At 42.6% G+C, this 13,134-nt stretch overlaps 1 protein-coding gene across 6 annotated transcripts in view; it reads right to left on the bottom strand.

Annotated features, from left to right (window-relative positions):
- Positions 1-13,134, bottom strand: part of LYRM7 (LYR motif containing 7) — a 39,174-nt gene that overhangs the window by 12,234 nt on the left and 13,806 nt on the right. For all 6 annotated transcript variants that reach the window (XM_056124745.1, XM_056124743.1, XM_056124746.1 and 3 more), the window contains one exon: positions 6,887-6,968. In XM_056124745.1, coding sequence (XP_055980720.1) covers positions 6,887-6,968 — 82 coding nt within the window. The remainder of the gene's footprint in view (positions 1-6,886; positions 6,969-13,134) is intronic.

The raw sequence follows: 13,134 nt of genomic DNA, 5'->3' as shown, positions 1-13,134 counted from the left end.
TTCTACCAACTGTGTAAAAAGACTGCTTTTCTATATAAAAATCTCAAATTTTATACAACAATTGTTATCACTTTGGAGTGTTTTGATCCTTGCACTAAATGAAGAATAACACTAGAATTTAGTGAGCAGAAACCAGAGATATATGGAATGGTTCTGGTGAGTGAGGATTTATTTTATTCAAAATGCCAAAAGTGCCCCACTGAGGAACACTGTTGAACAACCACCACAATGACAAAAGAAAAGGAAGTTTAGTCCTATATAAGATTACTTGCTGGAGTCAAATGCGATAAAGTTCAAGATAGAAAACTTGGAGGAGAGAAAATGTTTCCTCTCATTGGAGAGCTGCATCTAGAAGAACTGCAGTTCTCTGAAATAAAACTCTTAATCTCTTGCCAATATTCTTTTTTTTTTTTTTTTGCATTTTGGGTCACACCCAGTGATGCTCAGGGGTTCCTCCTAGCTCATGCTCTCAGGAATTACTCCTGGCGGTGGTGGGGGGAACCATATGGGATGCCAGGGATCGAACCAGGGTCTGCCACATGCAAGGCAAATGCCCTACCCGCCATACTATCCTCCGGCCCCTCTTGCCAATATTCTGAAGACAACAATTATGGTTGTGAAAGATGATAAAGGCTGAGGAGCTGCTCTAGATCAAGGAAGACTAAAAAGACATGACTACGTGTTACTTGGTGATCCTCAACTGAGTCCTAGATCACAGGAAATTTTTCTTTTTCTGCTATGAAATACACAAGGAAAAACTGATAACATAATTCTATCGATGTTATATCCCGGTTTTAAAAATATTCTGTGGTTATATAATAGAATATCTTTGTATATTTAGAAAATATGTATTTAAATACTTGGGTTTCAGTTATACAGTGATCGAATACCCATCCCTCCACCAGTGCCCATTCTCCACCACCAATGATCCCAGTATCCCTCCCACCCCCCGTCCTCCCATTCCACCCTGCCTCTGTGGCAGGGCATTCCCCTTTGATCTCTTTCTCCTTTGGGGTGCTGTGGTTTGCAAAAGAGGCATTGAGTGGCAATCATGTTCAGTTTAAAGTCTACTCTCAGCACGCATCTCCCATCCTGGGAGGATCCTCCCAACACCTTTTATTTGGTCTTCTCTTCTCTATCTGAGCTACCTTTTCCCCTAGCATGTGTGGCTGGCCTCCAGCCCATGGAATAAACCTCCTGGTACTTATCTCTGCTATTCTTGGGTGTTAGTCTCCTATTTTGTTACTTTATGTTCCCCAGATGAATGCAATCTTTCTATGTCTGTCCCTCTCTTTCTGACGCATTTCACTTAGCATGACACTTTCCATGTAGTACCACTTGCATATAAATTTCATGACTTCATCTTTTCTAACAGCTACATAGTACTCCATTGGCTAGTCTGCCTTTTTAACAGGAAAACAATTTTCTTGAAAGTAGCATCCAGTAAAAACCTACTAAAATGTGTCACATGATCTGGGAGTAACTATTTTCCATTATTTTGCTTGGCAGAGTGCATTCTGAACACATTTCTACCCTCTGCCCTCAAAAGAAATAGGAGAACGGAGGGGGCCAGAGAGACAGTTCAGAAATTTAGGCACTTGCCTTGCACATAACTGACCCCAGTTTAATCCCCAGTACCATATACAGTCCCCCAGCACCACCAGGAGTGGTTCTAAGAGCAGGAGTAAGTCCTGAGCACAGTTGAGTGTGGCACCCCCCCCACCTCAATCCCTCTAAAAAATGAATAGTAAAATGGGTATTTGAGTCAACAATCAGTTGATCCTTTGGCTGCTCAACATGCACATTACCTGTCTAATAATCTATGCAATATCCATTGACTACTGGTCCCAAGGGTTTCATCTAAATGGAAATTAAGGATCTATGACTTCTGTGCTCCTTTTGCATCAGGTGCAGCTGAGGCTCACATGGCAGATACTCAGCGGGCCAGTGTTTCCCAGCTTTTCTCACCATGGTCTCCTTCTGACCTTGTTCCCTTTCTATGACCCCGTCCTACCAGTTGGTCCCCTTAATTGGTGCTGTGGCCCCTCATTTATGTGCCTTTCATCTGTGGTCTTGGAATCTCCTGGGGGCTCACAAGGTCATATGACTTCCAGCTGAGAAAAGCTGAACCACACCATAGTAAACAGGAGACAATAATAAACACCAGAATGGAAGATACTATGGGAGCCAATACTGCAGAGCAAACCCTGAATCCTGTTGGACAGGAAGAGTAGAACTATCACTTTGGCAAAACAATAAATTCTCTCATCAGTGAATCTGGCATCATTAAATTCTGTCTTCTGGGTGACCCAAAGACTGCAGGGGTTCTGGTTCGGTCCTTTGGGGGAATCCTTCCTGCACAAATGTGGGGATCTTGAGGTAGATGTCCTGCTCTCACTCTGGAGCTTTCTCACGCTCTACATCCAGCTCATTCAATTTAGGGACTCAGGATGGCCTGAAATGTTGCAGAGAATTAGACAGGCTTATGGCTTCCTGGGAATACTCAAAAACTTTATCAACTTTAGGGCCAGGGATATTGCTCAACATACCCCGTTTTATACCTTTTTATTTGCTTCCAATCATTTCCATATATCAGTGACCACAGGAAAACATCAGTTTCTCATCCCTTTGGGAAAGGCCTCACTTCTGCCCTTGCTCCCAATCCTTAGCTTAATGGGCACTTCTTGAAGCACTGATAAACAATAGGCTCCAGTGAATAAATGAGTTCTATGTCTGATCTTCATCTGCCAGAGGAGAAAGACTCGAGGCATTGATCGGGCTTCATTTTAGAGCTCAGAGTCCCTCTGCTTATATCAGCTTTAGTTTTACTGGATAGAAGCAACTGGCATTTCCAACCCTGTAAAGCTCTAAATTATAGGACTCTGGGCCAATTAAACTTTAGGAAACAGAAGAGTGCCCCTTAACAAAGTAGTACTTTCTTTCATCTTTGCTTTGCAAACTAGCTGAATGTGCATGCATCCTTTCTTAAAAAATATTTTGCTGAAACCAGCAAGAAATAACCAGCACATGCTGACATTCTGGTTATTTCCCTTACCACTCTAGCTTTCTCTTATACTTGGTCTGTTTCCCAAGAAACAATAAAAGATACTTATATTTACCACTACAGAACAAGAACCACCGGATTAAAGCCAGTAATGGTCGGGTCACTGACAACCATATACCCCTCTATCCTTGTATTTCATTCAACTAATTTTGCATTTTAGGTTGTGCAACTTTTAGTACCCCACTTTTGGGAACAATATCTGCTGTTCTTAGGTATAAGTAATGGAAGCTGAGTCTGCATGAATAGGCAGAAAAGGGATTTCCCTGGTTATTGGACTGCTGCAAGGGTTTAAGAAAACAGGCAGTCTCCTTTTTTTTTTTTTTGGTATTGCTGGGGCTTGAACCCAGGGAAAATTCTACTGCTGAGTTACATGCCCGGCCCTAAGAACCAGGTAACCTTAAAGTCAAAGCCATTCCACAGAACTGGTCTGATAATAAAAATGGCTGCTGCCTCTGGGGTACCAGAAGAAATACCACATGACTATTCAGTGGAACATGAGGCAAAACACTGCAGGAGCTAAAGGCTGGAACTCCACTTTGCTCTATGTTTCTGCTATGGTAGCAAGGAACTTCCCAATCAGTAACTTCAGTTGGCAACCACTGATGCCTCTCCTGCCAGCAAAATAGGTTTAGGACCAACCCTTTCCCTCAGGTTCATTTCTGAATATGGTGAGTAGGCTGTGCCTATGTCTCATACAAATGTCTGGCACTAAAGTGGAAAGAATCAGAGGAAATGGATTTTCTAGAGTCTATCTTAGAGATGGAAAGTTCCTACAGATGGACATTCTTGAAACAAAGCATGGACATTCAAAGAGTGGTAAACAAGGTCTGGAGAGATATTCCAGTACAGCTTGCCTTGCATATGGCTGACCTGGAATTGATCCTTGGCACCCCGTATATGATCCTTTGTGCCTTGCCAGGAGTGATCCTTGAGCGAAGACCCAGGAATAAACCCTGAACACTGCTGTATGTGACCCCCAAACAAAATACAACTCCGCCCTCTCCCCATACCCCAAAACCCAAAAAAACAGAGACCGGAAAATAAACATAAAATCTGTCCAAAAAAACACTACTGGGAGCTAGAGAGCAAGTACAATCGGAAAGGTGTTTGCCTTCCATGTAGTTTACTGGGATTCAATACCCAGCACTGCACATAGTCCCCTGAAGCACTGCTAGGAGTAGTCCCTGAGCAGAAATAAGAGAAAGCCCTGAGTACGACTGGGAGTGGCCCAAAAATCAAACAAAAATGAAAAAAAAAATCCATTACTCCATTTTTGTATCAGTTCTTAGGTAATCTTTGGAATAAAGAAACACCCTATAATTAAATTTTTCTGTATTTCTTAATTGCTAACACTTAAATTAAGCTAAATACATCTCTCTAAATGTATTTATAAGCTACCTACTATTTTTTACCACAATTTGTCTTATTGATTATAAAATCTTTGACTTTGCTCTTTATATTAGATATCAAAAAATGTAACAGTGCTAGTTTTATTGAAGTGGCTAGATCTTAGCCAGGTGATCATTACTTTTCCCTGTACTTTAGGCCACTGAAAAATTTATTATTTAAAGGACCAAGCTATAGCTCAATGGTAGGGTACATGATTTGATGAAAGAGGTCCTGGGTTTCACTGCCAGCAGCTCTCCAACCACCATATGCTCTACTTTAGGGCAAATCCCATTTTCAATCAGTTATAAATATCAAGCTGTTGGAGCCAGAGAGTACTGAAGGTAAGGCTATTATTGCCTTGTGCAAGGCTGATTGGTTTGATCCCTGGCACCTCATATGGCTGTGTGGGCATGACCAGGAATGACCTCTCAGCATAGAGCCAGAAGTAAGTCCTGAGCATTGCCAGGTGAGGCCCAAAAGCCAAAACAAAACAAACTTCATCTTATTGTTTTTGTTATCCTCAAAACTACTTTAGGGAGTTAAAGTATAATGTGGAATAAGATTCAGCTGAAGTCTTAAAAGTAGAGTCTTATGTATAATGAGGATCCTTCACTATATATCCATTTCCTACAATCCAAATTCTTCTGAAATAAAAATAACTCTCATTATAGTATGAAAGATAAACAGCATAGGTAGTTGATAAATGATACTGGAAAAATCCACTCGGGGCGCCCCAGAGCGGGGGAGGTGAGAGCCCTCCCCGCCCCAAAGGGCTCAGCCCTGGCTGCCAACCTCCACAACCCAACCGCTGCCATGCTCCAGGCCACTTTCCACATGCTTGGGCCGAGCTTCACATATGAGTGAATATATTCCTGGACCGCGCAGCTACTTTTGCGGCCACACTATAAAACACCCCCTACCCATTTTCTATAATTACTATATCATATTTGATGGGGTTCAGACAGTGGGCAACAAATCATAGAGGGGAAATATATATGCATATATACATATTTTGAAACATATATCAAAGCTCACATCACTCAAGCCATAACAACACGTTAGTGATATTCTATAGAATGTCTTAATGGCTCCTGCCAAAATAGAACAATCTTTACACTGTTTTCCATATGAACACTTTTTTATAAGCATGGTCAGCAGTTCTTCATAACAGACAATACAAAATATAGTCTTTTGTTTGTGTTTTGGGACAGGGATTGGGGCTTGGGATAGAAACATCCCAAATTTGATGGTGGGAAGATGTAATGGTGGTGGGATTGGTGTTTAAATATTGAATGTAATAAAATATTGTAAAGTAACTTATAAAGTATTAAGAAATAATACTGGAAAAATTAAGTAGCCCAAATAAATATGGCAAAATAATTATACTGAAGTTTAACAATATAACCAGGTATCAAAATTTTTTATTATTTATTTATTTAGTTTTTGCTTTTTGGGTCTCACACCCCTCAATGCTCAGGGGTTACTCCAGATGCTCAGGGAACCATATGGGATGCTGAGTATTGAACGTAGGTCAGATGTATGCAAGGTAAACACCCAACCCACTGTACTGTTGCTCCGGTCTCCCCCAACAAATTTTTGTTGTTGTTTTGGGGTCACACTTGGCAGTGACCATGGATTAATTCTGGCTTTGAACTCCATTTTTGTTTGTTAGTTAGTTTGGGTCACACCTGGCTTTGTGAATCACTCCTGGTGGTGCTCAGGGGACATTATGGGATGTCAGGAATCAAACCCAGGTTGGCAAAACCCTATCTCTTAGGGCCTACATTTTAAAAACATATATACATATACATATTTACATATATCTATATACACATACATAATATAAATAGCTGGTAAAGCATCATTTTTATTTAAAATTTTAAAATGTAGACATTTATTATTACTTTAAGGAATTTTTTGGTAGCACAACTGGAGAGACTCAGGGATTATTTCTGGCTCTATGCTCAGGAGTGACCCCTGGTGGTTTCCAGGGGCCATATGTGGTGCTGTGGATTGGCTGCACACAGGGCAACACCTTACCTTCTGTACTATGTCTCTAGCCTGGTAATGCAGTATTTTATATTTCAGTCATTTAAAATGGTAGCTTTAGAAATATACACAGTACATGCCACACTGTAAAAATCTAGTTATTTTACTTATCAACATTAAAAGCACTGCTATTGTTCAATATTTTAATATGCACTGGAGGAGTTGGAAAGATAGCATGGAGGTTAAGGTGTTTGAATTATAAATGGCTGACCCTAGTTCGATCCCTGGCACTGCATATGGTCCCCTGAGCACTGTCAGAAGTAATCCCTGAGCATAAAGCAGCAAAAAGCCCTGAGCACAGTTGGGTATGGCAACTTCCCCTCACCCCTGAAAAAAAAAGTACACCACAGTAGTCAGAAAACACTGGTCTTTCCTTCTACTCACTCAGTGTATTGTGGTCTGTGTGAACACCTTGTATAACTGATGTTCTCAGTAATAGTTCAACATCGGAGCCCATTTTCATTAGCTGTTAAAAAAAATCAAACACATAAAATAAATATTTGTTTTCCCAATGGTTTATACAAATGTTCATAGAAATGTATAGCTTTAAAAAAACCCAACAACTATAGTTTATTATAACCTTTTTGGTTAATACTGCCTTTAGCTTCTTATGACCATTGTAAGTGTATAGAAAGCTCATACAGGCACTTACTGGAAAATTTACCCACCCTTTCCTATTTTGCTTGAAAACAGATTCAGGGTACTTTTTTGGAATGAATACTTTACTGTGTATATAAAATGTAGTTTTGAGGAGTGTGGATGATGTATGTGTGTGTGTTGAGGGTTGGTTGGGGGGGCAGTCCCTCACACATGCAAGGTAAGTGCTCTACCACTGAGTTATGTCCTCGTTCTGAGTATTTATTTCAATAAATGCAGATGTTTTGGACATTAGAAAATGTGTTGGATTAATAATTAGAATATTTGGATTCTAATTCTGGCCCGGTAATTAGGTGTATAGCCTTGAGTTAATTACCTTTTTTGTTTGTTTTTGGGCCATCCCTGGTGATGCTCAGGGCTTATTCCTGTCTCTGCAGTCAGGAATCACTTCTGGCAGTGCTTGGGGGAACATACTGGGATGCCAGGGATCGAACGCTGGTCAGCCACATGCAGGGCAAGAGCCCTACCCATTGTACTATCTCTCGAGCCCCTACCTATTCTTTTTTTAGTTCTGACATGATCATATGCTAAATGAAGAATTGTACAAAATAATATTTTCAAAACTGTGCACTTCTGAGAGACCTTGAGTCCTTTTCAGGAAATACATGAGATAAAAATTATTTCATAACAATTTGAATTGTGAACAGAATTTTCTCATCTTTACTTGAAATAATCACTGAGTGACTGATTAGCCTTGAATATTTAGCACTTTATTGAAAATTAGTGAAATGAGCCTGTCACTTGAGAAAATGTATTCAGCACTATAAGTCAGCTTCTAATACTAAAGGATGTTTCAAGTGAGATTGATATTGATATTAATAGAAGTAATTAAAAATTACATATTAGAGGCTGGAGTGATAATACAGCATGTAAGGTATTTTGCCTTATATGTGCAAGCCCAGGTTCAATCCCTGGCATCCTGTATGGTTCCCCCAAGCACCGCCCAGAGTAATTTCTAACTGCAGAGCAAGGAGTGGGACCTAAGCATCACTGGGTGTGTTACAAAAACAAACAAAAAATTACATTTTAAACTGTGCTAATAGTGAGAAGATCTGCATTATTTGATGAATCTCAATTTTTAAAATTAGCAATTCAAGATGGGTAAGAGATACTTTGGAAGGGTAAGACTGGTTAAAATAGTCAGCCCAATAAATTGGAACTTCTTGGGGCTGGAGCAATAGCACAGCGGGTAGGGCGTTTGCCTTGCACACAGCCAACCCAGGTTCTATTCCCAGCATCCCATATGGTCCCCTGAGCACTGCCAGGGCTGATTTCTGAGCGCAGAACCAGGAGTAACCCCTGTGTGTCGCCAGGTGTGACCAAAAAAGAAAAAAAAATAAATTGGAACTTCTTAAGTTTTTTCTGCTTTCAACTCCTGGAAAATGTAACAAGGGCAAGCACTGCCAGAAACATCCTCAGATTTATTACACAGTTCATTTTTAATTTTAGCTGTTGCAAGTTAGGATACTTTTACACTTTTGCCAAGATTTTTGGAACCCCCACATTTTTATGCATCCTCATACTTAAACTAGGTACTAAATGAAGATTTGGGGACATGGGGGAGAGATATCCTATGAAGAAGTAACAGCATGAGGGGAGCTGGAGTGATAGCACAGTGGGTAGGGCGTTTGCCTTGCACGTGGCCAACTCGGGTTCGATTCCCAGCATCCCATATGGTCCCCTGAGCACCGCCAGTAGTAATTCCTGAGTGCAGAACCAGGAGAAACCACTGAGCATCTCTGGGTATGACCCAAAAAGCAAAAAAAAAAAAAAAAAGTAACAGGATGAGAACCCTGTGATAGAAAAGTTCTCAGTATATTCAAGCATCCTCAAGTGAGAATGGAAGAGGGGGAAGGTGGTGGTTTGAAGGTCATAGGGGTCATGATGTTTTGTAGGTCATGGTAAGCACTTTATATTTTACTATGGAAGGAGGAGGAACAGGTGTTGGAAGTAGTGGAATGATGGAAGATACTTTTGTTTTTTACTCACACCTGGTGATACTCAGAACTTACTCCTGGCTCTGTGTTCAGGGATCACTTCTGGTGGTAGATCCAGAAACCAAGGAACCATAGATATTGGTTTTGGGCCACCCCCAGCAGTGCTTGGGGAGCCATCTGGTGCTAATGAAGCTAGGACTTCCACATTTGAAGTATATGAACCAGTGCTTTGAGTTGTCTTTCTGGCACAGTATATGCCTTTAGAAAAAGGGTCACTATACCCTTAAAAATATTAAGAGGCTCTGTATAGTCTCTAACCACCTCTGGTTTTTTGCACCCCAAAAACTTCTCTCTTAGAGAAAAGAGCTCTCATTTACTGCTGGTGGGAATGTTGTCTAGCACAGCCTTTCTGGAAAACAATATGGACATTACTGAAAAATCTAGGAATTGAGCATCCATTTGACCCAGCAACTTCACTTCTTGTAATATTCCCCAAAGACCCGCTTACCCAAAATATGAAGAAACATTGGCAAACCTCTATTCCTTGCAGCACTATCCACAATAGCTAAAATCTAGAAATAACCCAAGTGTCCAAGAATAGATGACTGGATAAAGAAACTGGTACATACACACAATGGAATACTACTCAGTCATAAGAAAAGATAAAATCATGAAATTTGCTACTATGTGGAAGGAGTATAATGCTGAGTAAAGTTAGTTAAGAGGGAGTGAGACCGACACAGAAGGATCTCTTTTACATACCGGATATAAAGAAACATAATGGTGCAAAAACAAGTACCCAAAGGCAATGGAAACAGCATGAGAACTGGTATTCAGTAGGAAACAGATTAGGACAGGGAGGGGGCAACATCTATGGTGGCAGAAAACATTCAACAGTGAGGAGGAGTGTTGCTGAAAGGTAAAGTGTTATGTATGTAGCCTGATCAGAGACAGTGCTGTATATCATACTGCAAAAATGTGTGTGTGTGTGTGTGTATATATATATATATATATACACACACACAAAAGCACCTCTCGAAGAAGTAGACTGGTCGGTAGGAAGCAAATGGGGGGGCCAATGGGACATTGAGGGAGGGAAGTGGACACTGGTGAAGCGATCTGTGTTGAAGCACTGTAAGACTGAAATCCAGTCATGAATAACTTGGTAATTTCACAATTACTAAATTTGAAAAATAAAATCCCTACCAGGGATGTGGCGTTAGTATACCTATAGCCTTGCACACAGCCTAGCCGTGTTCAATCCCTAGGACACAGAGCACAGAGCCAGGTGTGGCCCACAAGCAAGGCAACCTTCCATCAAAATGAAAGCTCTAGGGGGTATGGTGCCACCAGCAGGTCAATCTGTACCTGTGAGGTGAGTGCATCACCAGCCTGATGGCACCGTCAGACTTTCAGATACCCCAAAATTGCTGCTGTGTCTTTGGCCAGACCCCAAAAACTTGGGGCAAAGTTTACCAAGAAAGTAAACGGCCAAAATTAGGTATGTGGGAAACACAGCCACAAACCACCTCCATCTCAGCTATATAATTGGAAGCATGGCCTCTAGTTTCTGATCGAATTGCTTAATGGCCATGATCCCAGAGACTCAGAAACGAATCTCGGAACCCAAAGATTTTTGACAGAAATACGTCCTGTTCCTGCAGTAGGTTACTGGTGCAGGGCCAATCCAGGTGGGAATAGGTTTCTTGCCTTGGCCTGTTTCCCCTGGCAGCCTGGTGACCATCATCCTCCAGAGGCCACAGGACAGTCAGGTTTGGGCCTGCAGTGATGAGACACTAGGGGCCTCACCAGATGGGGGTGGAACTGGCCCTTTTCTCTCCATCCCAACAAGACCCTGAGTCGACACCTACAAACGGCCTCTCTGGCTCCTGATCAAGCAGATTAATGGCCATGATCCCAGAGACTCAGAAACAAATCTCAAAACCCAGCGGCTTTTGGCAGAAATTCATCTCGACCGCATACAAGGTGGCCGCCGCCTCAGAGCATATAGGAAAGCCAGGTATGAGCCAGTGGTGATGGGGCAACTGCAGTCTCATGGGAAGGGGGACAGTACTGGCTCGTCCTTCACGCCTACCAAGGTCACGAGTTGCCCCTCACGAGCGGCTCTCTGACACAGCTATGGCTCTAGAGGCAAAAGGACTTAGTCCAGAACCCAATAGCAGAAGAGTGAATGGTCCATGCATTAAACTATGGCACCATGCCTCCCCGGGAGGGAAAGGGTGTTGCTCCCTTCCGCTGTCCCCCCCTCCCAGCAGCAAGGTGGTCACTGCCTCAGAGCTTATTGGAAAGCCAGGTATGAGCCAGCGGTGATGGGGCAACTGCAGTCTCATGGGAAGGGCGGTGGTACTGGCTCGTCCTTCACGCCCTACCGAGGTCACCAGCTGCCCCTCACAAGTGGCTCTCCAGCACAGCCATAACACCAGAAGCACAGAAACCAATCTCGTAATTATCTGGCTCTTTGCAGAAATCCAAAATCATTATATGACATTATATGATTCTCATACCAGCTATAGAAAACAAAGTATTTCACAATGCCTTTTCAGCAATTCTGATTGTTGGGGAGGAATTCTAAACAATAATGGTGCATCTTTTGTCGAAATAATGAATAGTAATCAATGTAGAGAAAAGTTAAGTAAAAATCATCTGCCTCACAGGCATTGGAAGGGGTGGGAGGGGGGTATATTGGAGTTCTTGGTGGTGAAAAATGAGTACTGGTGAAGGGAAAGGTGTTTGATCATTGTATGACTGAGACTTATTTTTTTTTATGTAGGAATACTACTATTTATTCAGCCACTAATTAGCTGACTGAATTGTGCATGAACTCCACCTTACTTTTTTTTTCCATTTTTTTATAATTTTATTTATTAAATCACCGTGAGAGCAGTTACAAAGCTTTCGGGACTAAGTCTCAGTCATACAATGAAACACCCGTACCTTCACCAGTGCCCATTCTCCACCCCCAACAACTGAGACTGAGACTGAGGGAGGGTGTGGGATGGCGGTATACTGGGGTTGTTGGGACTAAGTCTCAGTCTCAGTCATACAATGAAACACCCGTACCTTCACCAGTGCCCATTCTCCACCCAAAACAACCCCAGTATACCCCCATCCCATACCCTCCCCCTACCTGTGGGGCAGATGATTTCCATATTACTCTCTCTCTACTTTGATCACATTCAATATTTTGACACCAGACCCACCATTATTATTTGAGATTTTACCCCAACACTCAGATCTGCTGAAAAGTCAACAGTAGACAATTTGTTTTCTTTTGCTGGCTATGAATAACATATGATGTCGTGTGGTTGCAGTGGCTGCATGATTTTGAATTTCCAAAATTTTAACACTTAAATCTGGAGGGATTTCTGCCAAAACCTGCTGGGTTCCGAGATTTGCTCCTGAGTCTCTGGGATCATGGCCGTTAAGCAGCCTGATCAGGAGCCAGAAAGGCCATTCATTGGCGATGATTTGGGGTCTTGTTGGGGTGGGGAGGACAGGACCAGCTCCATCCCGTGAGGCCCAAAATGTCTCATCACTGCGGGCCCAAGTCTGACTGTCCAATGGCCTCTGGAGGATGACGGCCACCGAGCCACCAGGGGGAAGCAGGCGGAGGAACAACACCCTTTCCCCCCTGGGATGACCCGGCGACAATAACCTACTGCATGGTCCGGACGCATTTCTGCCAAGAGCCACTGGGTTTCGAGATTTGTTTCTGAGTCTCTGGGATCATGGCCGTTAAGCAGCTTGATCAGGAGCCAGAGAGGCCGTTTGTGGGCGATGACTTGGGGTCTCGTTGGGGTGGGGAGGACAGGACTGGCTCCACCCCCATCCCATGAGGCCCACCAAGTTTCGTCACTACGGGCCCAAGCCTGACTGTCCAATGGCCTCTGGAGGATGGCCGCCACCGGGCCACCAGGGGGAAAAGGCCAATGCACGAAACCTATTCCCACCTGGGTTGGCCCAGCACTGGTAACCTACTGCAGGGACCGGACACATTTCTGCCCAAAACCGCTGGGT

Source organism: Sorex fumeus, unplaced genomic scaffold, assembly GCF_029834395.1.
Source record: "Sorex fumeus unplaced genomic scaffold, SorFum_2.1 ptg000051l, whole genome shotgun sequence".
In the NCBI taxonomy this organism is placed as follows: Eukaryota; Metazoa; Chordata; class Mammalia; order Eulipotyphla; family Soricidae; genus Sorex; species Sorex fumeus.
The sequence above is the reverse complement of the archived record's forward strand: the minus strand, read 5'-3'. Positions and strand labels throughout refer to the sequence as shown.